This window comes from Enhydra lutris, unplaced genomic scaffold (genome assembly GCF_002288905.1).
Source record: "Enhydra lutris kenyoni isolate GAN:26980312 unplaced genomic scaffold, ASM228890v2 scaffoldscaffold2, whole genome shotgun sequence".
In the NCBI taxonomy this organism is placed as follows: Eukaryota; Metazoa; Chordata; class Mammalia; order Carnivora; family Mustelidae; genus Enhydra; species Enhydra lutris.
The window spans coordinates 87,394,712-87,421,802 of record NW_019154086.1 but is presented as its reverse complement, the minus strand read 5'-3'; the positions used below and the strand labels follow the sequence as shown (position 1 = coordinate 87,421,802).

The 27,091-nt window shown below is 37.4% G+C and overlaps 1 protein-coding gene across 2 annotated transcripts in view; it reads right to left on the bottom strand.

The window, feature by feature from the left end:
- LOC111148491 (ubiquitin specific peptidase 25) overlaps positions 1-12,382 on the bottom strand; it is a 134,071-nt gene extending 121,689 nt beyond the window's left edge. The window contains exon 1 of one of the 2 annotated variants that reach the window (XM_022505076.1): positions 12,120-12,382. In XM_022505076.1, the coding sequence (XP_022360784.1) occupies positions 12,120-12,164 (45 nt within the window). In that variant the 5' untranslated portion in view covers positions 12,165-12,382. The remainder of the gene's footprint in view (positions 1-12,119) is intronic. The other variant, XM_022505086.1, reaches the window with a different exon arrangement.
- Positions 12,383-27,091: the final 14,709 nt, after the last annotated feature.

Below are 27,091 nucleotides of genomic sequence, written 5' to 3'. Positions count from 1 at the left end.
CAATGTTAAAATATTTTATACCCTGTAGAACAAAAAATACATCATAAAGATTTCTCTTGTGTTATCAATTATCAAAGACATTAATTCAATGTTAGCTTGAGGCATGAAGAAAAGGATTTTCTATTTTTCTTAAAAAGAGTTATTTGAAAGAGAGCGAGAGAGCACAGAGTGGGTAGAGGAGGGAGAGAGAGAGAGGGGAAGAAGACTCCCCACTGAATGGTAGCCTGACAGGGTGGTTGATCCTGAGATCATGACCTGAAGCAAAACCAAAAGTCACACACTTAGCCAACTGAGCCACCCAGGCACCCCTGAAAAGGGTTATCATTCTTCAGCAGTGAGCCTTTTTAACAGCTGTTTTTAAAAATAATAAAATGAAGGACAGATTGTGGAGTTTCATTTTGTTTTATGAGCCTATCAGTACTTGCTCCTAAAATGTTGTACCTCTAGCAACATCTTTAGCTTTTTTAGCTATTTTCAGGTGTGGAATAATTAACTAGCTACTATTATTGCTGATCCTGTAAGAATGTAAAACTGGATAAAACAGTTGACCTTCTAACAGTACAGGTTTGAACTGTGCAAGTCCATTTACAGGTGACTTTTTTTTATTAAATATACTACAGCACTGCAAATGTATTTCCTCTTCCTTTTGATTTTAATAACATTTTTTCTTTTTTTTTTTTTTCAATATTTTACTTATTAATTTGAGGGAGAGAGACACAGACATAGCTACAGAGAGCATGAGTTGGGAGGAAAGGGAGAAGCAGACTTACCACTGAGCAGGAAGCCCAAGGCAAGGCTTGATCCCACGACCCTGGAGCATAACCTGAGCCAAAGGCAGACACTTAACTGACTGAGCCACCCAGACATCCTGACATTTCCTTTTCTCTAGCTTACTTTATTGTAAGAACCCAGTATATAGTGGTGCCTGGGTGTGTCAGAGGTTAAGCATCTGCCTTTGGCTCAGGTCATGATTTTAGGGTCTTGGGACTGAGTCCTGCATCAGTCTCCCTCTCACTCCCCCTCTGTTCTCTCTTAATAAAATCTTCAAAAAAAAAAAAAAAAAGAATACAGTATGTAATACATATAAAATACAAAACACATATTAATTGACTATATCAGTAAGGCTTCCAGTCACTGTAGACCATTAGTAGCTAAAGAGTGGGAGAGTCAAAAGATATACACAGATTTCTGACTACATGGCGGAGGGTGGGGGGAGTTAGTGCCCCACCCCTCATATTGTTCAAGGATCAATTGTATATGAGAAGCAATATTTAAAAATCCTCCAAAAATGGCCAATCAGCACATGAAAAAATGTTTAAAACCACAAGTCATTAAAGAAATATAAATTAATACCACAATGAGGTACCACTACATACATACTAAAATGGCTAAAACATAAAAGTTAATTATACCAAGTGCTGACAAAGAAGTAGACCAACTTTAACTCTCATACATTGCTGATGATAATGTACAACAGTACAACCACTTAGAATAACCATGTAGCAATCTTTTATAACAATTTTACTCCTCTGTATTTGAACAAGAGAAATGCAAATATGTCTCCTCAAAGAGGTACTTAAAAATGTACACGTAACAAATCACTTATAAGGGCCAAGAACTGGAAACAATTTAAAAGCCCACCAATAGAAACATGTTTACATGGTTTGTAATATTCATATAATGAATTATCATTCAGCACTAAAAAGGAACTACTAACATATGAATAATGTGGCTCAATCTCAAAAGCATTTTGCTGAGAAAAAAAATGCCAAATGCAAAAAAAAAAAAAAAAAAGGAATTTTAAGATTCCATTTATGGGAAGACCTAAGAAAACCAACACTGGCCTGTAGTAATAGAAATCAGATCAATGCTCATCTGGAATAGGAGTGTGGAGATACTAAATAGAAAGGGTGACACAAGTATATCTTTTGGAGTTGCCAAAATTTGTCTAATTATATACTTTAAATGGGTGTCTGGGGCACCTGGGTGGCTCAGTCATTAAACTTCTGCCCTTGGCTTAGGTCAAGATCTCAAGAGTTCTGGATTCAAGCCCCATGCCAGTCTCCCTGCTAAGCGAGGAGCCTGTCTCTTCCTCTCCTCCCCAAACATGCTCTCTGTCACCACTTTTGTCTCTCTCTCTCTCAAATAAATAAATAAAATCTTGAAAAAAAAGGGGGGATGGTTTTATTTTGGTTTTTGTAAACCATATTAACTTGGAAAGGTCTAGATAGCAACTAGCGGGATGTGGAAGGAAGGGACAGGTTGAGTGAGGCACAAAGGAAATGGATAGAATAAAAAGATGTTCTGTTTTATGTCTAGGGTGATACAAAGGGTAATAAGTTATTATATTTATTTTAGGTATACATAACCTTGCATATGCTTTGGTGCGCGCACACACACACAAACACACACACACACAAACCTTTCAGAAACAATACACACATACACACACACACACTCCAAAAAGAAGGGAAAGAGGAAGACTACAACCCTAGTATGTACAATTGTTTCCCAACTCCTTAATGTATCAGTCAATTAACAGAAAGACTAAATCTGCCCTACTGAGTTTGGGGGTGGGGGGCAAGTGTCCCACCTATGCACCTGAAGCTTTGGATTTCCATCCAGATGTTGCCCTGAAAGCCAAGGCAGAAGGCATTTTCCCTTACAAAAGGAAAGCATCAGTGAACCGACAGGGAGAAACACCTGAAATAGAAGAAAGTCTGTATGTTCGGAGTCTGCTCCACCGTTAAATTGGGCATACTGTAATAATTCAACCCCTGGAGGTGCCCCACAGCCAATTTACACAAGTGCTGAAGCATTCTCATCACTAAGAATATTAATTAATTTCAACTAGTGGTCCTCAAACTTTAGGTACAGAAGAACCATTTGGGATTCCCATTAAGAATGCCCTAGTCCAACCTTGGGCTTGAAATAGTAAGTCCGGGGTGAGGCACAGAATTCTATAGTTTTAGCAAGCTCCACAGGAAATGAATAGTCTACAAACCACACTGTAAGAAACTCTGATCTAAACCTATACCAAAAGGCTAAAAAGACAAGGAAAATATTGCTGGACACTTTTAAATATTAAGACCAGGTAATTTTTAAAAAGCACAGATTGTGTTAAACAGTTAACTGAAGGAAGAAAAGGAGAAAACTTTCAAAAATTACCCGTCATGTGTATAAAATAAGATATCCCGACAAGGAGAATATTCTTGAAAATTAGGACAAGTTTGCCAAAATAAACCCAAGTGGTCATTTTATAAGTTCAACTTTCACTTCATCTACTTAGCCACATTGCATAGTGACATTCCAAAATGGCTTTTACAAGCCAAATTTGGTCTTTCATATATTATATACATTAATGATTATTGTAAGCTGTGATACCATACTCACCATGTCTGATTTTATAAGAGGTAGGATGACAGAAAAGTAACTGACAAACCATCTCCCCACCCACTCCGGGTGCCTGGAGTGTAACTTTCATGAGTCATGAGGAAAACGTACATGCACGTCAAAACTTAAAATTTTACAATATTCTTCAGTTCTTTAGAAACAGAACCCTTTTTATAACATGTAAGCTCATACAACTAACACATGTAAATACTTTAAAAATCCATTAGGTACCAAAGTAGGGAACTGTCCTTTAAAATCAGTAATAAGATAATATCCATTACCATCACTTCTAATCAACTTTTATTAGGGATCTTACCTAGTACAATAAGAAAAAAATAAAGTTACATACATAAAAATTAGAAATAAATAAAACTGTCATAATTTATTCATGATATAATCTTTTACAAAGAAAATCCAAAATCACCTCTGGAAAAGTATTAAAATAGAAAAGTTCAGCAAGATGGCTAGATACAGGATCAATATGCAAAAGCCAGTTGCATGTGTACACACCAGTAACAAATAACAAATATTTTAAAGCACCATATAATTATTATCAAAAATTACCATCTAGAATAAATGATGCACAAAAATCCTACAGTTAACATTATAAAATGAAGAAATATTAAAGAAGACATAAATAAAAGAAGTACACTCTGTTCATGGATAGAAAGACCCAACACCATAAATATGTTAATGATCCCAAACTGGTCTATGCAATCACTTGAATTAATAAAAACTCAAACAAGCATTTTTCAGAGGACTTGGTAAGATTATTCTAAGATTGGTAAGATTATTCTATTCATTTCTAAGGAAAATAAAGTGTAATGACACTTTAAAGAAAAGCAAACCTACTTTTCCAGTACTACAGATTATGATATGAAGCTATAGCAATAAAGACAGGATGGTATTCACAAATGAAGGATGAAACAAAAGACAACTCAAGGAAAAAAAAAAAAAGCACCATGTAGAGCTTTTGTATATGATAAAAATGGCCTGTCAGTTCAGTAGGGGAGAGCATTAACTTTTCAATGAGGTAAAATTAATAACAACAAAACAAAAAATCATATATAATGAAAATTAAATTGGATCCTCACCTCATACCTGTTATAAAAAGCAAATGAAGATGGAATAAGGTTTAAATGTTCTAAACATAACTTTAAAACTCTCAGTAGAAGAGACACATAAATATCTTTTAGCTATCAAGGTAGAAAAAAGTTTCGAAAGTCAAAACAATGAAAATTAAAAATATGTATCTTCAAGAATTCATAGAGCTGCAATAAAAAGGAAATTAAAGGGAAGATAAACATAGGATTCAAGATGATTAAAATCGCAAATCAAAATAGAGGGATGGAAATGAAAATGAGACTATTTGGTTAGATATAGGTTACTTTCAAAGTTACAGCTTTTGTTTTAAGTAGGATTCATGTGTTTGTTATTAAAAAGTAAAATTCATGAGTATTACTAAAAGTTAGTAAGTGGGTGCCTGGGTGGCTCAGTGGGTTAAGTCTCTGCCTTCGGCTCAGGTCATGATCTCAGGGTCCTGGGATCGAGCCCCACGTAGGGCTCTCTGCTTAGTGGAGAGCCTGCTTCCCCCTCTCTCTCTGCCTGCCTCTCTGCCTACTTGTGACCTCTCTCTCTCTCGCTCTCTGTCAAATAAATAAATAAAATCTTTTTTTAAAAAAAGTTAACAAGTAATTTCATAAATAAATGAAACATTTGCATAGACAACTAATCATAAGTCAATATTTATAATTAATTCAACTCTGCTTATTTCACAACTAAAATGCAGATTATTAAAACAAGCCCTCAAAAAAGTATATGACCGGGCACCTGGGAGGCTCAGTGGGTTAAGCCTCTGCCTTAGGCTCAGGTCATGGTCTCAGGGTCCTGGGATCTAGCCCCGCATCAGGCTCTCTGCTCAGCAGGAAGCCTGCTTCTCTCCCTCTCTCTGCCTGCCTCTTTGCCTACTTGTGATCTCTCTCTGTCAAATAAATAAGTAAAATCTTAAAAAAAAAAAAAAAAAAAAAAAAAAAGCAAATGACCACCTATGGAAGTAGTACATTCACAACTGGCAGTACAAAAATAATAATTTGTACAATCAAACTAAAAATTTACCTCAACATACAGGACAAAAAAAGGAGAAAAAGAAATGACAAAATAAAATTTGTAGGAAGTAAGAGAGATGAATGGTATCTAATATTCAAATAATGTCATTACGGAAGGAGGGCATGGGATAAGGAATAGAGTAGAAACAATAATTTTAAAATATACAGCTTTTTCCTGAGAAGAACATGAAAGTTTTCAGACCGAAAATCCTAGGAAGAACTGTTAAGAACACACACACACACACACACACACACACACACACACACAGTTTCTGGATTCTAAAACCAAAGAGGAAATCTTACAAGCTTACACAAAGAGTTAACTTATCTACAAAAAAGAAGTAGAATAACATCAAACAGCATTAAGTCTGCCAGAAAAACATAGTTAAAATTAAATACCTAATTAAAAAAAATAATTGGCTACTAATGTGTTTATAACACAAGTAATATTTTTGACGTAAGGTGCATCTTAAGAAATTTAAAATGCCATCATTTAGAATATAATTCCATATTAACCCAATAAAATCAGGAATGTTGTAAATTAAAAATATGCTAAAAAAGTCTTTCTTATTGGGGACAGATAGAAAGAGAGAAAACTGTTCGTTCTGACACAATCAGAAAAATGTTTAGATATATATTTGTTTATAAGTAAGAGTAGAAAGGAGGAAGATTTGTTAATCATAGAAGATACAAAGACGCAAGGGTGGGGGAGGTGATACATGAAACTTCATCAATCCATCAAAACTGAGTGGGCAAAAACAAAACTAATAAATGGAAACTCAGATGACAAAAGAGTATTTTTATCAGTCACCACCATATACAAAAATGATGAAATTCTACTAAAAGACTAACAAAAGCACGCAAGTTTAGATTAGATCCATTAGAAATAAGAATTTGATGAGACTACGTTAAAATTTCATCAACATCTCTCAGAATTTGACACAAGAAAAAAAACATGAAATATTCAAATCACAGTTTATTTAATATATAAATCAGAACTCTAACTTTCAAATACACATCCTTTTCATATGCTCATTAAAACTTCACATAGTCATAAGAAAATCCTAATTTCTAAAACTGTCAGAAATCATGTTTTCTAAACAGTACACTGAAACTATAAGTCAAGAATTTAAAAAAAGGAACATCTTAGGAAGTATACCAGAAAAGAAAAAATCTTTTAAATGTTTAAAGAAAAATGAAGTCAAATCCCAAACAAAATCAGATGAAAACCCACAGCCCAAAATACTTATTATTAATGTACGACTAGAAACTCAATGTTGAATTCACATATAAAAAGAGCAACAATAACTACCCCCCAAAAAAGCAGAAAGGTAGAAATACTAAATACAAAAGTAAAAATCAATAAATTCAAAGATACACAGAAATTATAAAGGAAACAAAGAATTGGATTAGGGAAATACCAGTAAAATAGATCAACAACCTGGCAAACATTACTGAGAACAAAACAAAACAATCAGGAATAATAACAGAATCTATCTACATAGATTTAAGAGAAAACATCAGATAGGAAGATAGATATAGATATATAGATATATACACACATACATATACATCTAAATGAAATCAAATCTAAATCTATAAGCATTTTTAAAATTGACTCTGGAAGAGGTAGACAACCTAAAAGGTTAATTGTCAAAATGTGGAAAGCTTGTCTAAAACTTTATCTAGATACATGGTCAGCCTACTATAGTCATATTCACCAAATCTTCACAGTAGTTAAGTACTGAGGTTAGATGAAAAACATGTCTAAATACCACCAATTTTGAATGATTTAACCTAATCCTAAACTAAACAATTCCAAAAACAAAGGAAAACCTAAAAAGTTTTCTATTGATTTTATGAGCTAACATTACCCTGATAGCCCATATGTACAAAAGCAAACTCCATAACCAATCTCATTTAAGAATACAGATACTAGGGGCGCCTGGGTGGCTCAGTGGGTTAGGCCGCTGCCTTCGGCTTGGGTCATGATCTCAGGGTCCTGGGATCGAGTCCCGCATCGGGCTCTCTGCTCAGCAGGGAGCCTGCTTCCCTCTCTCTCGCTCTCTCTCTGCCTGCCTCTCTGTCTACTAAAAAAAAAAAAAAGAATACAGATACTAAATTCCAGATTAAAATTTAGTATACTGATTTTGGAGGCATCATGACTACATGAGATTTTACCAAAAAGCAATATAGCATAGCGTAATGGTTAAGAGCCTGTGAGTCTCATAACCCTGAGTTTAAATTCCACCCCCAACACATACCATCAATGAAATGTTCCTTTAGTTCTTCTCTAATACCGTTTCCTCAACCACAACGTGTAGGGGGAAGGGGGAAAAAAAACAGTGTTCACCTAATAATAATGTGTTTGGGAAGATTAAATGAATAAAAAGTTTCAAAGAATCTAAGCACAATTCCTTAACATAGGTATATATAACATATTCCATATATGTTATCTATAACAATTTTTGTGTCTATTTTTGACACACAAATTATCACACTGGTCACTAAAAAAAGGAAAAAGAAAAAGGCATTTGATCATGATAATGAATTAACATCTAAATCTGACTTCAAAACATTAACATTATAAGGAAATCTCCAAATCAAAATGAAAGAATACATAACAGAAACTAACACTAATCCTAGCAGTATTCTGTAATCTTAGCGAAAGCAATAAAAAAATGAAAAAAGAAGTATGACTATTAACAAGGAATAAGTCAGAGTGATAAGTACTCGTAAATGACATGAACTATAGATATAGAATATTAAAGAAAGTTAACAGAATATTTATTAAAACTGATGAGACTTCATTAAGGCAGCTGGATACAATGTTAGTATACAAACCAAAATTAGGTGAGCAAGAGAAGGAACCAGGGAATGAGCAGCTGGATCCCTGTCTCTTGCCCATACCAAGTCTTATGCTAATAACAACATAATCACTATTTAGTACCAAAGAATATCCCTTTTAAGTAATGTTTACAGTGATTTACATAACTTTCACTGTCCTTTGAAATGCTATGCTGTATTTTTACAACTTTAAATGATACCTAAATTAGAAAATACTATATAATTTAACTAAAAAATTTACCTTGTATCCAGCTTGCATTGTTTTCCAAGTTTTGCTTTAACTCTTAAATTGGCTGATCTGTGACATCCTTGCCACTATACCCCGCCCCACCATAATTAAGTGAAAGTTGACCACTGATTGATAAAATTCCTTCTGCCTCATCCTCTAGTATTTCTTTTTTGTCCTCCCTGTCCAGAAATGAATGCATGGTTAGCTCCACTAAACACTCAGATCTAAAAGAATTGCTCATGCCTAATCATACTAACTTTAAGGCTTTAGGGAAGATTCAGAGGCAATTAATGATTTGTCCAAGGTCATAGAAAGGTGATTTAGACCCAACCCACACCCTACAGTCTTTTCACTACACAGCCTATATTCCAACAGTAGTCCAAAGTTTCTCAATAATTTAATCTTGAGATTCAGTTTGGAAACTAAAACAATTACTGCACTTACATTCCTTTTAGAAAACATTCACTCATTATTTCACTCACCAAGTATTTACCAAAACCTACTATGTGCAAGAAACCATTCTTGAAAAAGAAAGAAAGAAACCATTCCAAGCTCGAGGGTGAAACAAAATAGGCAAAATAGGTGGCTTTATGAATCTTATATTTTATTCAAATCAAAAGGATGCATTTAATGCACACAGCACCCAACTCACTTCCCTCTATAAATCAGTTTGGTCCCTGGGAGGAAGCCTCCACCACAGCCCTAAGGAATCCTCATTTGGGACCTGAAGCTATGTATGTATCAAAGTTTTGAGATCTAAGGATGGTACACTTAGGTAAAATATCAAGCACTTAGGTAAAATATCAAGTTGAAGATACCTGTTCAAGACCAAAATTATGAATAGGATTTAACCAACTCTACCTAATCTATAACACTTAAACCTCAGAAGAGCAGCTTTCTGCAGTTTTACTACATCTTTTCACTTCCTACCATGGCCAAACTCCAGCAATCAAGCGAAGAACACATCAGAGGAAAAGACAGCCAGCCTCTTGCCTTGTACTGTGACAAGCTCCTTTGCAGGTGAACAAAAGACTTATGAAAGCTTTGTGTTGTGCTACTTTAAAAAAAAAAAAATATATATATATATATATATACATATATATGTATATATGTATATATATGAATGAAACTAATCATCCTTCTGAAAGAAAAAAAATCTTGAAAATATTAAAAACTGTTCCAACCACCGGAATAGAACTACATACATAAAACGAATATGCATGTGCATTCACATACGTAATTTAAGGAGAGCAGAAAATAGGCTAAAATTTTGGTTATGCAATATGCACCAGACACTTTTTGTTTCCTGATAATTCGGAAAGTTTCTAAGGGAAAACAAAGAGTTTCACTTTTGTTTCTTCTAAAGTATGAAGGTCACTTCCTAGTTACTAGCTTGTAGTCCCCTACTTAGTTACTAATTTGGTGAATTTAAATCTATCAATTTATTTGTAGTGGCTGGTTTAAAGTACATATACCCATTAAGTATTTTTAAATAGTTCAAGTATGAGTAACAAAGTAATAGTATATTAATGCAAAAAGCAAACACACACATTGTTTCTTTTCAAAAAAACCCATAAATACCATTATGGAAGTATAAAAATAAATGCATAATATTGCTCTAAAAAAATTTCCCAATATCTCTAAAATGATCTGACACACACACTAACAACAGAATCATAATGGTATTACTCTGGATTAACAACTATTCCCTTTGTGTAAGGAGGGGGCTCATAAAACGAGGAAACTGGATTTGATGGCCAAGATCATTTTCAGTAATTTGATTCTAGACCCTACAATTTTATGCACAAACCTCTGAACCAGGCAGATCCTCATTATCTGATTCAATGCTAAAGAAGTTACTTGGGTCAAAATCAACTTAAAAAAAAAAAAAATAACAACGTACAAACTTCTTGCCATTGTTCAAACTTAAAAGATGTGAAAAACAGGAGCAGCATTTCTCACTTTCAATCAGGCTTTAATATTCAACACTCAAAAGAACTATAAACAAAAACGATACCAAACCTATTAAGTACTGCTTAGCATACATATGAACACAAGATCCTGCTCCAGGTATTATTAACATTTTATCACATACTTAACATCAAAAACTAAAGTTTAAGGTATTCAAAACAGAATAGGAGGATTAGGAGATAAACTGTTCTAAACGCCCACTATTAAATCGAGAATTATTGCACCGTAAATAAATTGCAGTCTGCACCAATCTAATGAATTTACCAGTAACAGTTAACTTACACAAGAGTTCCAAAGACAACTTTCCCAAAGTGCCTAAAATAACAATACACTATCCTTGCGTTCCAAAATTCTTGAGCATCTTCAATTACCTCAAGCACTATCAGAATTCTAAAAATAATCTCAAAGCAAAAACTTAGCGGACAGTGAGTGTATATAGATAGTCCACTTTAGGACAGGAGGCCTTATACTGAAATCAAGCACAGGTAGGAGGATACAAACTACGCCAAAACTACAACAGGGTGGGGCATTCATTACTCAGCCAGATAAGCCAAACACAGCTTTGATAGCCGCTTACAGTGAACCCTAGTTACCCCCCAAATTCCGACGCGACTAAAACAATGTTTTCCTTTTGCCCAAAATGCTTTTCACAAAATGACCAAAAAAAAAAAAAAAAAAAAAAGTCAGAGCCAACAACTCTTCAGGATCTGGTGCAAGCCATGATAGTGCACTTGAGATTCTGAAAACAAAATCTCAAATAAAAAAAACATCTCTCACGATTCAATATAAAAGACCTGAAGCTTCACATAGATTTTACTTATTATTATGATTATTATTTTTTTCTTTTACTTAACTGAGTGACCATTTGAATACGTGACTGAGGCAAGAGTAAAGGGTGAAGAATGTGAATAAGGTCAAACTTAGGGGACAAAAGATTCCTGGAATAAACATGGCCAGAAAGGTTTTCTTTCTTAGGATCAGTTTCTATACTCAGAGAGAAGGAAAAGGAAACCGAAAAAGGGAAAAGAACAAACCAAATTCTCTACTTCTACACAGAGTCCACCTGGTAAATGAACCTGCCCCACCAGGCAGGATTCTCATGGAGACCCCCTCTTGCAAAATAGCAGGCCTGCCATGCTCCCATCTTCGAAACACAAATTGTGAGCAGAAAGGATGACAACTGGCTACTCTTTAAAAAAGGGGGGTTTGGGGTGGGGGAGGAAGTGAATAAAGTTTAATTCCGAAGCCCCATAGAGGAGTGTAGGAATGCGAGGGTCGCTCCCAATACAGAGCCCGCACCTTCTGCTACAGGTAAACAATCGGAAGTGGACAAGAAGGAAGTGGACTGAAACCCACTAACTAGACCCCACTCCCCACACGCAGCCTCGCAGTGGGCGCGACGCCCCCAAAGGCGGCGCGCAGGGGCGGCGGACGGCGGGGGAGCAAGCCCGGGGCAGCCGAGGCCCGAGTGTCGGTGGGGGAAAGGCCCGGGAGCACCCGGCCGAGGAGGGTCAGAACAGCACGTCGGAAGGAGGAGCGGGGCCCGGCCGCGCCGGTTCCCGGGCTCGCCTCACCTTCTGCGCCGCGCTCTGCTGCAGCACGTTCTGCTCCACGGTCATGGCCCCCGCGGCGCCGGCGGCGACACAGGCGGCGGTGTGCGGCTCCTCGCGCCTCCGCCGGCCCTGGCAGCCGCGCTCCGCCAAGCTCCAGGGAGCGGCGCGGACCGCCTGGGAGTACAGCGCCCCCGCCAGCCAGGCGCGAAGGCGATGGCGGCCGGCGTGCGCGGGCACCGCTGGCTGGCGGCGAGGCGCGGACAGCGAGGGCCACGGCGGCGGCCCCACGACTTCACGCGGCCCGCCTCAGAGCGGCTTGTCAGCCGCGGCCGGGGCCATGAGCGGGCGGCGGACGCTGGGGCGCGGGAGGGCGCGAGCAAGCCGGGCCGCGTCACGCGCGCGCGCTCCTTCGCTGGCTGCTCGAGGGCCACTGCGGGGAAGGGAAAGGGAACGGAGGGAGCGGCGGGCCGGAATGGCGCTCTTCTCCTCCCTCCCGGACTCCTCCTCCCCTCCCCTCCCCCAACCGCCGTCACCTCCCCCGCCCCGCAGCTCCTCCCCCGCTGAGCCCCGCCCGCCGGCTGCCCTAACCCTACATTGTGACCCGCGGGGCGGCGGGGCGGGGCGGGGCCGGGCCGCTTTGGAGCCCCTCCCCCAATCCCCGGCCCCGCCCCGCCCTGCGCGGGCCCGGCGTTCCCGGGGTGGGGCGAGGGCGCGCCCCGCGAGCCTTGCCTAGGAGCCGCCCCTGCGGCAGGTTGCGCGTAGCCTGCCCTTGGTTCTACGAAGCTCCAAGCTGAGGCCGAAGGGCAGCGTTCTCTCTGTGCCCAGGACTTGCCGATCGCCAGCTTTCCGAACTCCTCCAAGACATAACCTTTCCCCTTGAGTCTGGTGACGTCCCAAAACCGTCCTGGGTCCCGAACCCCGGCTCCTTTCTATGTCTCCGGTCCTCTCCCCTCGCCTTTCTAGGAATTTCACAAGGAGTTAACTTGTTCGAAGGGAAAAGTCAAGTAGGATTTAAGCAAAGGGCTGTCAGAAGTCCTTATGCTGGAATGTACTTTTCTCCTTAACTAATCATTACATAAATGAATATTGACATTCTCCGTCTACTTCATTCATGCAAACATGTGCCTGTCGCTGCGAGGCTCTGGAGAAATAAGGTTTATTTCCCGAAGATTTGATAAAAATGAAATATGGTGAATACAACAGACAACAAAAGTATCACTGCCCAGATGGTACGTAATTCTAATGTACCAGTTGCCAAATAATTAGCCATTAACCTTCCGGCATGGAATACTTGACCGTATATGGAATTATAAGAAAAACTTAACATCGAGAAAGCGATCCCTACCCTCAAAAAAATCTTGAGCTTCACCAGCTAATCTGGGCATAGGAGGTGAAGGTGTGGCAGTGGGAGGCAGAATAATTAATGCATATTGTCACAAATGCAGTACACACGTTTGCAAATCAGGTATAATTTTGAATCTGATGGCAAGAAAAGCAACCTTAGTAAGTGATCATTGAAATATTATCTGGTTTTATATAATAATCATGGATCATGGTGATTCTTAAGGCTTTGTAACAAATCTGTGCACTTTACAAGTCTTTGCACCTCAGATATATTCAACCACCTTTTGAGATCTTTTCCCTTGAGTCTTAGTATGTATTTGCTCATTTGATTTTGACTTATTACAAATTTTATTTTATTGATATCCTACATTCTACCAGAGGAATTTGAAAAGTTGTGAAGTGACTGGCACTACAGAATTTTAGGAATAATGCTACAGTCCTGATAAAAGGCACAGTTTTGTTATGAGAACACTGACACCCAAAGAAGGCTACTTGCCAAAGAAAGCAAACTAGAGCCGGTTTTACCTCATTTATAGACCAAATTTCTTTCCATCATAACATCTTCTGTTTCTCTGTATTGTGGATTAAAAAAAAAAAAAAAAAGAACTCTATCCAGTTCATGACATTTGAATATAAGAAAGTTAAATGTAACCTAAGAATCCAATACTATGATTTAAAAAAAGATATTTCCGTACAGTAAGGTTTAGTTTCAAGAATTTGGCAATCAGTGTTCCTCTGATTTAAATTGTTAGTTCCTCAAAAATATTATTTTACCGATGGTTACTAGATAATCATTAAATAAATCTCTTTATAGGGTAGTCACACTTGCCAGCTTTGATCATTTATTTCCAGTTTACTTCTGATGGTTTCCCAGAAAATTTTAAAGTCTTAATTATTTTCCATGTGAAGAAAATGTCAAGTGTCCTAATAGGTATTCTTTTTTAGAAAATGTACAATTAGAATGAATAGAGGATGGAAATTTGAAAATTTGAGATAAATTTGCACATATGACACATAGTCAGATATCCTAATTCATTTTAACAGTATGTCCCAATGTCAGTTTTTCTGTTCATGACTCAGCCTTAATATGTATGGCTGTTAGAAGTATATAACCATAGGATATTATTTAATAATTCCTAAGTTGTATTACTCTGGATTTTTGACATGCAGGTAAGCACTTAAAGTGACAGATTTCATTAAAATAAAAAATTTAGGGGCCCCTGCGTGACTCAGTTGGTTAAGCATCTGCCTTCGGGTTTGGTCATGATCCCAGGGTACTTAAATCGAGGCCCAAATTGGGCTCCCTGAACATAGGGGAGTCTGCTTCTCACTCTGCCCCTCCTGCTGCTTGTGTTCTCTCTCTCTCTCTCTCTCTCTCTCTCTCTCTGAAATAAATAAATAAAATTGTTATAAAAATAAAATTATATTAAAAATTTAGTTTTTAACACCAAATCCGTTTTTCTATGTGGCATCAAAATGATGTTTCTAACAATATTCCGTATGATACCTTGTGTAAACCAAGGAAACTCTTATTCTATCTTGACTATTTCTCTCCATTTAGAAGGAGTTTGAATATCTATTTCTGAACACCAAAAGTCTAATATGTTGCCAAAACACATTTGTAAGCCATGAGCAAGAAAGAAACATTCAATCATAGTGTAGATTTGAGCAATTTCCATAACAAAAGAATAGCTTCCAACTCTCCTCTTGAGGAGCTTCGGAATTATTTTCCTTCTTTGGGTGTATTGGCATTCTAGGATAATTTTATTTCCACCAATAAGGGAACCATAAACAATCGTAGAAAGAGGAGGTTTCGATGATGTCACAATGGTACCATTCACTGGTAAGAACTCTTACAGGTTCTTATTAGAACCTGTAAGAGTACCATCTGCCTAATACATGTACAATAAAATACTATTGAATTAAATGGACAATCATGAAGGAGAGAAAACTAGTTTGTTTATGCTTTTGTAATGGTTAACTCTAACTTCTCATTCCAACTGGACAGTTCTGTGCTTCTGGCAGCCATATTGTTTATCTGACAAAGCATATCAATATTGGCACCTCCAGCTGCCCAGTGGTACCTCATACACTGAGAGTCTCCAGATGTTGCTTCTTTGGTCAGTGTATTCATTTTCTAGGGCAGCCATAACAAAATACCACAGACCAGGTGGCTTAAATAAGAGAAACGTATTCTCTCACAGTTGAGGAGGCTGGAAGCCAGAGATGGAGGTGCCAGAAGGGCTCATTTCCCCTGCACCCTGTCTCCTGGGCTTGCAGATGCCACCCTCTTGCTGCCTCTATATAGTATTGATCCTCTGTGCACACTTACCTGGTGTATGTTCTTCTTCTTTTAAGATCATATTGAATTAGGGCCCCCTTCTAACAGCCTCACCTTAACCACCTCTTAAAGAACTTATCTCCAAATACAGTTATATTCTAAGGTACTAGGGATTGGGACTTCAACATATGAATTTTGAAGAACACAATTAGGCCCATAACAGTCATACTCAATCTACTTCACTTAATCCTACACTTCATACCTATGTACTATCAAATACCCTTTTCCTGCCCCTCTTCTGACCCCTTAGGTTAGTAAGAGATGCATTAAAACATTAAAGAATAGTACCTCCACATTTTCAGTCAATATTCACTCTCCTAGTTGGAGTAGTTCTGTGGCGAAAGTTCTGTGAATTGAAAAAGGAATCCAATCTAATGTGAACTATTTCTTTGCAAGATGTAATTTGAAAGTAAGGTCTGTATGGAGAAAAAAAAATACTTTATCAACTGAGAGTCAGCCCTCTGTCCATGTATATGGACAGAGAAAAGTATGTAGTCAGAGTGATTAACATCACTTCCTAAGACCTCTCTATCCCACAGGGAATAGAGTACATGACTCAGAGCACATGACTGCTACATATATACAAATCCCAAAGAACAACCCAGAGACAGATAGCTCTGTAATCCTGGGCAAATTGTTTAAACCTTCTGCGCAATCCTTGCCTATTTGTTTTCAGTACATTTCTTATACTTCATTGCTTTGCTCTGAATCACTGAAAGGACTATCCTTGCATGGCCCAGGCTCTCAGGTCAACTGGCTTCAGAATGGAGTTAGCATAGGTAGGTGCTGGAAGGTGAGAGAAAAAGAGAAGCCAGGCTATTTCACCTTCTCCTTCTCCCCTTGGGTGGCTTCTCCTTGATCTTGGGTGGCTTCTCCTTGATCTTGGGTGGATCCGGCTCTCACCAAACTGGCCTACCCTGGTTCAAGGTCCTCCTGGTGAGGCAGGTCTCTGAGCTCTGGAACTCTTGTCTTCTTTCATCCCTCTTCTAAATTAAGAGTCATAATGATTTCTTGCTCTTGCCAAACTGGTTTAACTCCCTGTCTATTTGGCTTCTTAGTTCTTTCATTCCCTATATAACCAATTCTTTAGATTAAATAGACCTTGATTTAAATATTGAAGGAGTTTTCTGTTTTTCTGACATGACCTTTACTGACATATGTTCTCTGGGTCAGTTCTGCCAACTACAAAATGAGAAAAAATATAGGGCTATTTTGATGATTAAATGATTAAGTACATATAACCATAAGACACAAAGTGAGTACATAGTAAAAGTAAGCAAGATCTTGCTTTTATTATTATTAAATTACTATTATTATTATTATTGTTATTGTTATTGTTATTAGGTTTTCCTTGTGATCTGTACATTGAGAAGTTAAACCATTTGGTGAGCACCAAAAAGAATTAGTTAACCAGGGTTGAATATTCTTAGTCTAGAAAAACAAGACATGAAGCAGAGTTAAGTGAGGTCGATTTACAAAATCTTACAGTGTAAGAGACTGTGTCACTGACATTCCTGTAATAACTTCATATCAAATCATGTACAAAAGAACTTGCTTAATTATTCCTAGGCAGCTACTTTACCGTGAGTTTCAGACCATTGGTGATTATTTGTGTACTTTCTTGGATAGTAGAAAAGACACAAAAGTCAGATGTAAATGCCTTTAGTTTTTAAAAAATACATACTAGAGATATGGCAAATCAAAATTTATTTTTGGATGAGCAATGTTATTGGCAAGTAGAAACAGAACAAAGGGAAAACCTTAAATATTAAGCAGAAATGGGTCCTGCATAATGACATCCTGAATGGGTTCTCAATGAGTATAATTGAAAAGAATTTATAAACAAAAATGAAAACAAAATTTTAAAATCTCCTTTTACCCTTTTAAGGCTTTCAGGAAATGTTTTTAGTATATTTAGTATATCTGATATCATTTTATAAAATGAGATTTGTAAACAATAATCTGTTGTCTCAACATACTAGTTTGGTGTGTGTTTCATCAAGAACAACATGTGGTTTTTTTTTAATGTTACAGTTAGTTAAATGGTACTGTTCAAATATACCATAGCTTTCAATTTGGATTATCATATTATAAATATCCATAATTATATAAGAATACTGACTGGGAATAAATGCTGTATAGATAAAAACAAGGTAGCATATTTTAAAATTAGATTCTATTGGTTTCAAATTCAGAATCTTTGTTCCAAGACTGACCATATTGTTGGGGGAGGTGAAATGGCTGTTCTAGGTCTTCTCTTCTGAGGGGAATACAGGAAACAGTCTGTGATACACTAGAGTCAACTACTACTCTTTGCATACTTACTATGTGCCAAGACCCATGCTAAGCACTTGACACTTCAAACAACCTATTCTTTATAACAACCCCCATGAAACTGGAATTATTACACTCTTTTCACAGAGGAAGAAGCTGTGGCTTATTAAGTAAATTGCCCAAGGACACACAACCAAAAATATTAAACTGGTGTGAACCCAGGTAGGAGGTCTGCCTGACTTCAAAGCTTCTTCTGCATTTAAACCCCTTACACCGTGGACCAGCACTTTCTAAGTGTAGTTGATAGATTCCTGGAGGTACTCAAAACTCTTCCAGGGTCCGGCAAGATTCTCCCTTTTCCAACTATATATTTGTGTGTGTGTGTGTGTGTGTATACAGATTTTCCTTTTATACTTCAAACCAAACAATATATGGTGACAGAATAAAGCAGATTAGAGAATTACATTGTCCTCTGTTAAACCAGACATTAGAGATTTGAAGAAAAGGAAAGCAGTCTCATTCTTCTCACAATCTTTTTTATTTTGAAAAATTTGGTATTGTCATAAAAGTAATATTTACATTAGAATGTAATGGGCTTCTTGGTTTTACATGAAATAATAAATAATATATTTGAAAATTATCAGTTTTAGCTTCTCATACCATAAAGAGTGATAGATATAACTTACAGACATAAAATGTCATTGAGGTCCTCAATAATTTTTAAGTGTGTTAAACAGTCCTAGGTTCAAAAATGTTGAGACTCGGTGCTTTAGATTTCCATCATCATCGGTCATTTTGCAAGAACTAGCAATAAAACTCATCTGACAGCTCTTTATGCCTCTCAGGTATCATGCATCACTTTTGTGGCCCTTCAAGAAATTGAGATAGAAGTAAATTGGATCCAAATTTCTTCCTTACCAAGTACCATTCAAAAACTAGTTTATTTCTTGGTTTAGAAATTACCATGGAGGAAAGTAGAGCCTTAGAAATGTGTGGATGAAAAAATGAAGGATCTGTTGTTGAAAGGATCAGAAATGAATTATTTGAAAGTGGCCTGAAGATGGTAAAAGACAATTCAAATGCATATTGTTATAAGTTATTATAATATTTTGGTAGTAAAGAAATGATGGTACTTGGGAATTGGTTTTAGGAGATAACCATAGTGCTATTTATTTATTTATTTAAGATTTTATTTGTTTATTTGACAGACAGAGATCACAAGTAGGCAGAGAAGCAGGCAGAGAGAGAGGAGGAAGCAGACTCCCTGCTGAGCAGAGTCCAATGTGGGGCTCAATCCCAGACCCTGGGATCATGACCTGAGCCGAAGGCAGAGGCTTTAACCCACTGAGCCACCCAGGAGCCCCACCATAGTACTATTTAATAAATATGATTTCATTGCATTAATATAATATGTTACTATACTATTTATGTGTTATAACAAATACAACAAATATAAGTTTGCATTTAAATATTCTATCACATATAAGGCACTTGAATATACAGTATGTCTCTCACTAATTATGCAATGAGACACTGCAGGACCCACACTATATTCATTTTATGAACGTGAAAACTTAGTCTCAGCGTGGTTAGGTGACTTACCAACAGTACACAGCAAGTATACGGTTGTGTTAAAACTCCTACCTAGCATAATATGTCAGCAAATATTTATTGAATTAAAAAATTAAGTCATCAGGCCTTTTAATTCCTGTCCCAGGGTCTTAGCTCAGGGTAATATATTTTGCAACATTGCCTCATTTGCCAACACTATTCAAAATGAATTTAAAAAGGCACATTGTGGGTACTCATTTAGCACTCACTTATGCAGATCTTTGTCAGGAGAGCAATAACAGGTGAAGATGATATGCTCTCTTTTACTAAGGGCTTGTTCTCAATCCTCAAATTTATTTTTTTTTCCATCTTCAAAGAGTAGGTGATGTAATGCTGTCTTTCACATGACATGTTAGGATTAACTTTTAAAAAACAGAAACACACATACATACACACAAAAGTTTCACTGGACTTTCAAAAGTATGATAATTTTGCCAAATAAATAGGAGTTTAGTATACACATATTGTTTATGACAAGTACCCTTAAGACAAATGAATGATCCCACCCTATTGGCTCTTTAGAATTTCAGTACCATGGACAAAGACAAAAAGAAAACAATCTCTACCCCCAAAAAGCGTGTAGCCTGATGGGGAGTCAGCTAAGCTACAAACACAGAGTCACAGTATATAAAGTAATGTGGAAACTAGGAATAGGATTAAACTAACTCTTGCTAAATTGTCTTTACTCTAACACAGTTCACAATCTGATGAGAAAATCAGGAATATAGATAACAATACTAGATGTTAATAAGCAAATTTATTTACAAATTACTGGAAGTCAGACGAAGGAGAAATGGTTTTACCTGGGTGACATTTGATATAGATGTTGTGAAAAAGAATGAAGTAGAAGTAATTGACAGCAGGATCCTAAGGGCCTAGCTACTAAAAATCTAACCTTTCCCTCACAGAAACTTGAAGTAAAAGATCATTGAAAATCTGTTGTATTTTGTTTTTTGATCCAATTACTTGCATGTGATGAGCAGAAAATCTTGTTGACAGAGACTCTACAACAGGCTGCTGAGTAAGGGACATGGACAGAGGGTGGGGATACCCTCAAGAATGGCAATCATACTTATCGAACATTACAGAACCATTGTTTCAATTAAATGGAATCATCCACAACTGTGTATATGAATTACAACTTCTGGGAAGACAGGAAGTCTCCCAAACCATTTTGGTTATCCCTTTCTTTATGTAACTACTGCAAAAAGTGGCCATAGAGTTGAGTATATATTGAGTAAATAATCTTACTGTTATGTTTTAAAATTCTCTGAGTTTAGGGGCACGGGGTTGGGGGGGCACTCAGTTGGTTAAGCATGCAACTCTTGATCTCGGGTCACATCTTGATCTCAGAGTCGTGAGTTCAAGTCCCACGTTGGTCTCCATGTTGGGTGTGAAGCCTACTTAAGTAAATAAAGTAAAGTAAAATAAAATTCTCTGGCTTTATTTCAAGCCTTTCTTGCAACTCATATCTGCTTCACATTTTTATCAACAATACAATCAAACTAAGCCTACTTCTTGAAAATGCCAACACTTTGTATTGCATATATCAGGTTATGTTTTGGGATAAAGGCAGCCCACTCTCTGAACCCCATGTTTGGCAAATGACTATTGTGTCTTGATGAGAGGTAGGGTTCTCCATACTGCCACAGAAACCAAAAATGCCAGACACTTGCTCTCTCAAAGCCACAGAATGAACTCTGCCAATCAGATGGTCCCCCAAGCTCACTGAATCTCTAGGTAGTGAGACAAAAAAAGAGATAATTTAGAACCCTTTCTAGGGCGCCTGGGTGGCTCAGTTGGTTAAGCGACTGCCTTCAGCTCAGGTCATGATCCTGGAGTCCCGGGATCGAGTCCCGTATCAGGCTCCCAGCTCCACAGGGAGTCTGCTTCTCCCTCTGACCTTCTCCTCGCTCATGCTCTCTCTCACTGTCTCTCTCTTCTCTCAAATAAATAAATAAAATGTTTAGAACCCTTTCTAATGGGAGTGGGGTAAAGCCCCATTCATGAGGTGTTCATGAGTGGTGTCTCATATCAATCTAAGGACATAGCAACACACTGCACTTGCTTGAATGTCATCTCTTTAACCGGAGTTCTAACCTTCCTCACACCTTTGTTCTCATGTATTTTCCAAGCTGAATTCTCTCTGCTACATTTTATTCCGTCAGCTGCCAAGTAGGTTTCCAACACACTTTTTTCTTAACGGCAGAATTGATTTCTGTCACTTATAACAAGGAGCCCTGACTGGCCCAGTTTTTCCTAAGTAACAATGTATAATGTAATTGCATTTTATAGTACTTCTAATTGGAAAATTTCTATGAGAAACACATTTTAAGAATTTCCTAACAATTGATAAATGACAGGTGATGGCATCCCAAAGGAAGGATGTCTTTATGGTTGAATATGCAGAAAGATACATTAATTTGAGTAGCTCAAATGGAGCCCTAAACCCAAGGGGGTACACTTTCACTAGACTTTGCAATTCCGATGCTTGCTAATTATAACCAAAACATAGCTGGTTAATGGATACAACTCATTCCGCTGTTGGAACAGTCAGAGGAAGGAATAAAAGTAGAAGTAAAGAGCAGTTTCCTAGCAGGGTTGGACATAAAAAGAACCAGGATACTACATGAAGGAATTCATCCACTAATTATTTCATTCAAAGAATATTCAAGGAATGCTTGTGTCTAAGTGAACTAAAACACAAAGAGAACCAAAAAGGAGTGCAGCTCTCAAGAAGTGTATGAAAATATAGACATATAAAAATATAATGATACAAAGCTTTCATAGTTCCTATGCTATTCCAGAGGCTTGCACATTAATTTCCTACCCTGCATCATAAATTACCACAAACTCAGAGGCTTAAAATAACTCATTGTATTATCTCACATTTCCTGTGAGTGAGGAGTCTAGGCCAGCTTCCTTGGACCCTCTGCTCAGGGTCTCACACAGCTGCAAGCAAGGAATGACCAGGGCTGGGGTCTCCACTGGGTTTGACGTCCTCAACCAAGCTCCCACGGCTGTTAGCAGAATCTGTTTCCATGAAACTTTAGCTGTGCTGAGGGTTTTCTTCTTCAAGACCGGAAGGAAAGAGAGAGGCTCTAACCCTCTAGAACAGGGCCCATGTGATTAGGTCTGGTGGTTGCCAGAGGGGATGTGGGTGGGGGATGGGTGAAATAGATAATGAGAAAAAAAAAAAAAAACCAACACACATACTTTCAAAGCATTTCAATAGACCAAAGATGCTGGCAAAAATCTTCAGTGGGCACTAGGCTCTTCCAACATTCAATGGGGGCATTTCTATACTAGAATCACACTGATTTCATTAAAACCCATCTAATCCACATTCTTTTTATTGTTACCTACCAATCTAAGTTTGTAATTTGTTTTATGAGTCGTTTAAAATAAGGAATTCTTACAGGACTGGCTGGTACACTGGGACTTTGGTCCTAAAGACCTAGATAATAACTATCCTTCATAAAATTTTAGCCTTCTTATTACTTTTGATATTTATCTGAGCAGTTTACAGAATTGCAAAGGATTTTGTTTGCAAATTTTTATTCTCTAAAGACTCTAAGTTATATGCTTGATGGTGAAATATTAATTTATTAAAAATAAGCAAAAGAAAAATACAAGCAGACTAAATAAGAATGACTACAAATTTGGACATGAAAAGGATTTTACTTTCCTTTTGAAATTTGTGTTCTGTTCAAGAACATAGAGCTAAACAAAAGTTTTAAGAAAAGTCACTTTAATTTTCCAGCTAGTTATATTGTTTGCTCAACTTGGACCAAAGTTAATATGGAAAATATTTTACATTGAATAGAACTGCAAAAATCACACAAACACACACACACACACACACACACACACACACACACACATACTCAAAAGTTGAGAATCCCCAATTTATGGTTAGTAACATTGGAACAGTAAAATAGCTTCCATCTTACTTTAGTTAGAATTTACCCAGCACAAGTACTTTGCTGTTTAAATATTTATTGATGTGTTTAAATATTAAAAAGAAAACCTCTCTGATACTAGACGTGCACTAAAACAAATTGAAATTGGTTTCTGAGTTTCAATATTGATATTCTCTTTGGGGACAACTGATAAAAAGAAAACAATGACAAGAAGTTGCACTTGGGGATGTTCTCAAAGCCAAAAATAAAATATATAAACTAAATGTAGAGTGATAACTAAAAATTCAGGGAATTTTACATATTCTTAGTCCTGAACTCAGCTAAATAAAAACTTAGTATACTTTCTCCTTCTTAAGCTAGGTGGTTGGGGAATGCAAGTAAAATGTACATGGTTGGGAATTGTTGTCTTCTCCCTGGAGGTATAAAGATTTTTCAGATATCTTATTTTTATTTTTTGATATTTTGGTTCTTCCTGAACATAAAGTTGACATTTGAGCAAGTATATTCTGCCTATATTGTGTGACACAAGCAACATTTTTGGATTTATAAAGTTAAATCGCTTCCTTTCATGTTCTGGAAAAAAATAGCATATTGGTAGTTGCTCATTTTCCACATCATAATCTAATTTTGTTTTTTTTTTTACTAATTTTATTCTTAAGGTGATCAACAGATTTTTTTTTCCTTCTTTTTGTACCTTGATGATTAACCAGCCAGTTCCTCAAATTTAATCATAAATGTGAGTCATACAACGAATATGAATAAATCACAGGCCTAGAAATAGATTTTTCCCATTTCACCACAATTGAAAAAGAATTCTAACAATCTCAAAGTTTTAATTCAGGTCTATGCTAATTCCAGGGTATAAGTCACTGTTCTGCATTAATTTATCACCTTAATTTAGGCTATTCTCACTTTTAAAAGTGAGATAAAAGATAGTGATAATTTTTCACAATATTCTTGTGCTAGGAGGCATTTCTTTTTAGTGATATGTGTTCAAACACAAATGTATGTCCAATTCTTTAGGATGGGAATTACTTTAGAAGTTTTTCTTGTTGCTTATCAGTTTTTCCTGGCATCTTAACCATATTTTTAAAGTTCTAATTGATTTTTGTAATACAGGGGAAATATTGCCCTTTTTGATACTATATTAGAATATGAATGACACTTCTAGAAGACAGCTACCAGCTAATTATGGTTATACATATATAGGCCAATTTTATAAGCACTCTGATAGTGGGGAAGTTAAGTTTTTTTTTTTAATAAGTCGATACTATAGCTGGAGATAGATGGAATTATTCCTAATTAAGAACGAGTCTATCTGTCAACAGAGTGGAGACTTTCAGGAAAATTTTTTCAGATTGGGATTCATTTGTTTGTTTGTTTTCCAAGACTTTAGAGAGCTATCTCAATCTTTATGAAGTAGTTGAAAATCATACATTTATCCTGTAATACACTATTGGTGCTAGTTCTGACTAAACTATTAAGGTTCTATACTTACCGAGGACACTTTAAAGATAGAATACAGGAGTGGGGAAAAAAGAGCCCATGACATACCAACTTTTCTCAAGCAGAATTATGCCTTCCTTAATGCAGACTATACACCTAGGCTACTTTTCTTTCATCAAAGCCTGCTGTTATTTAAGTTTGGAAATAAACATTCAAATGAATATTCATCCAAAGAGTCAAAGGATATTTACATCAGCCAGGCAGTGGTTGAAATTCAAGAACAAATAATGACAACAGTCCTTGCCCTCAAAAAGCTTATTTTCTACTAGAGACAAAACACAGGTAAACACAAAGTGAGGATAGGTGCAATGAAATGAGTACGTTCTGGGCAATAAAGCAGGTGTGATCCCTTCAAATGGGGAAAACCAATGTAGTGGACTGGTGTCCCTCAACAAAATTCTTATGTTAATATCCTAATCCTCCTCCTCTTAGGAAGTAGGGACCTTTGGGAAGTGATTAGGTTGTGAGGGCAGAACCCTCATGAAGGAATTACACCTCATGCATGGATTAGTGCTTTTTTTTTTTTTTTTTTAGATTTTACTTATTTGACAGAGAGAATGATCGCAAGTAGGCAGAGAGGCAGGCAAAGAGAGAGAGGGAAGAAGGCTCCCCACTGAGCAAAGAGCCCTATGCAGGGCTCGATTCCAGGACCCTGAGATCATGACCTGAGCCAGAGGCAGAGGCTTAATCCACTGAGCCACCCAGGCGCCCAGGATTAGTGCTCTTATACACTCTTGTATAAGAGAGCTCAGAGAGCTCTGTCACCCTCTTTCAATCATAGGATACACTGAGAAGTCAGCAGTTTGAACCCAGAAGAAGGCTCTCCTCAGAACTTGATCGAGCTGTCACTCTGATCTTGAGCTTCCAGCCTTGAGAAGAATATTAAATAAACCTCTGTTGTTTAGGCCACCCAGTCCATGACTTTGTTACAGAAGCCAAAACAGAAGAAGATAATAAGGTCTTCATAACAGCACTGACACAAATTGTACTCCAAATGGAGGTAAGCACTCCTGGGTGAATGGACAGAACAGCAAAAGCAAAGGCATAGAAACTTGATGCATCTGGTACTTCTTGGAACCCCAAGAGTGCTGATTGACAGCATGAAGCATGGTGGGAGAAGGCTGGGAAGGCTGGTAGAGGCCAGGTAATGCAGAGTCCTTCACCATGCAAAGAAGGTTGAGCTTCTAAGACACTACGTTGTCTATTACTTGTTTTCAATACTTTAAGAATTACTTCTAGAATTGGAGCTCCTTTTCCTAGGAAATATCATGTGGAAAGCCAATGTATAAAGTTATACGTAAGTGAGGCCTCTCTGATTGAGTGTGAGATGCCCAGAGTCGCTGTAGGGAAACAAAGGTCTGTTTCAAATGCTTGCCACATAAATACATACATTCAAAGAGCAGACACCTTGTCTTTTGAACATTGAAGATGGCATGTCCACCCAGCCCTTTGCCAACAGGATAAAGGCTTTTATTCTTAGTTCTATAAAAAACATGAAGAAGTGCTGTGAGAGAAGAGAGTGTAGCCATATGGAGAAGGTGTCTATTGTTATTTTAGACACCTCTACCCCCACCTGGGAGGAAACTTGCTTTTGTTTGAAAGGGTCCCGAGAACAAGGGTGGATGCAGTGGCTAGTGAGGTCAGGTAGGAAATGCATTACTTTATTGAATGCTCCAGTTTATGTTTTGCTTGAGTTATTTAAACTTGGGATTGCAGTTGATGTGAGCAAAAAAACAGAAGCTTACTAGATACTGTGTGAAAGAAGAAGGAGGAATGAAAGAAAAGGGGGGAAAACCTAATTAGATTGGGAAGGAAGCCTTTGAGAAAGAAAAACATAAAGAGCCTTATGTCTAATGAAGATTTTGCTTAAGTTTCTGCACGGTGGGGGCACCAGTGTGGCTCTTGTGTTAAGCATGGGCCTTCAGCTGGGCTCATGATCCCAGGGTCCTGGGATGGAGTGCTGCATTGGGCCTTCTGCTCCGCGCGGAGCCTGC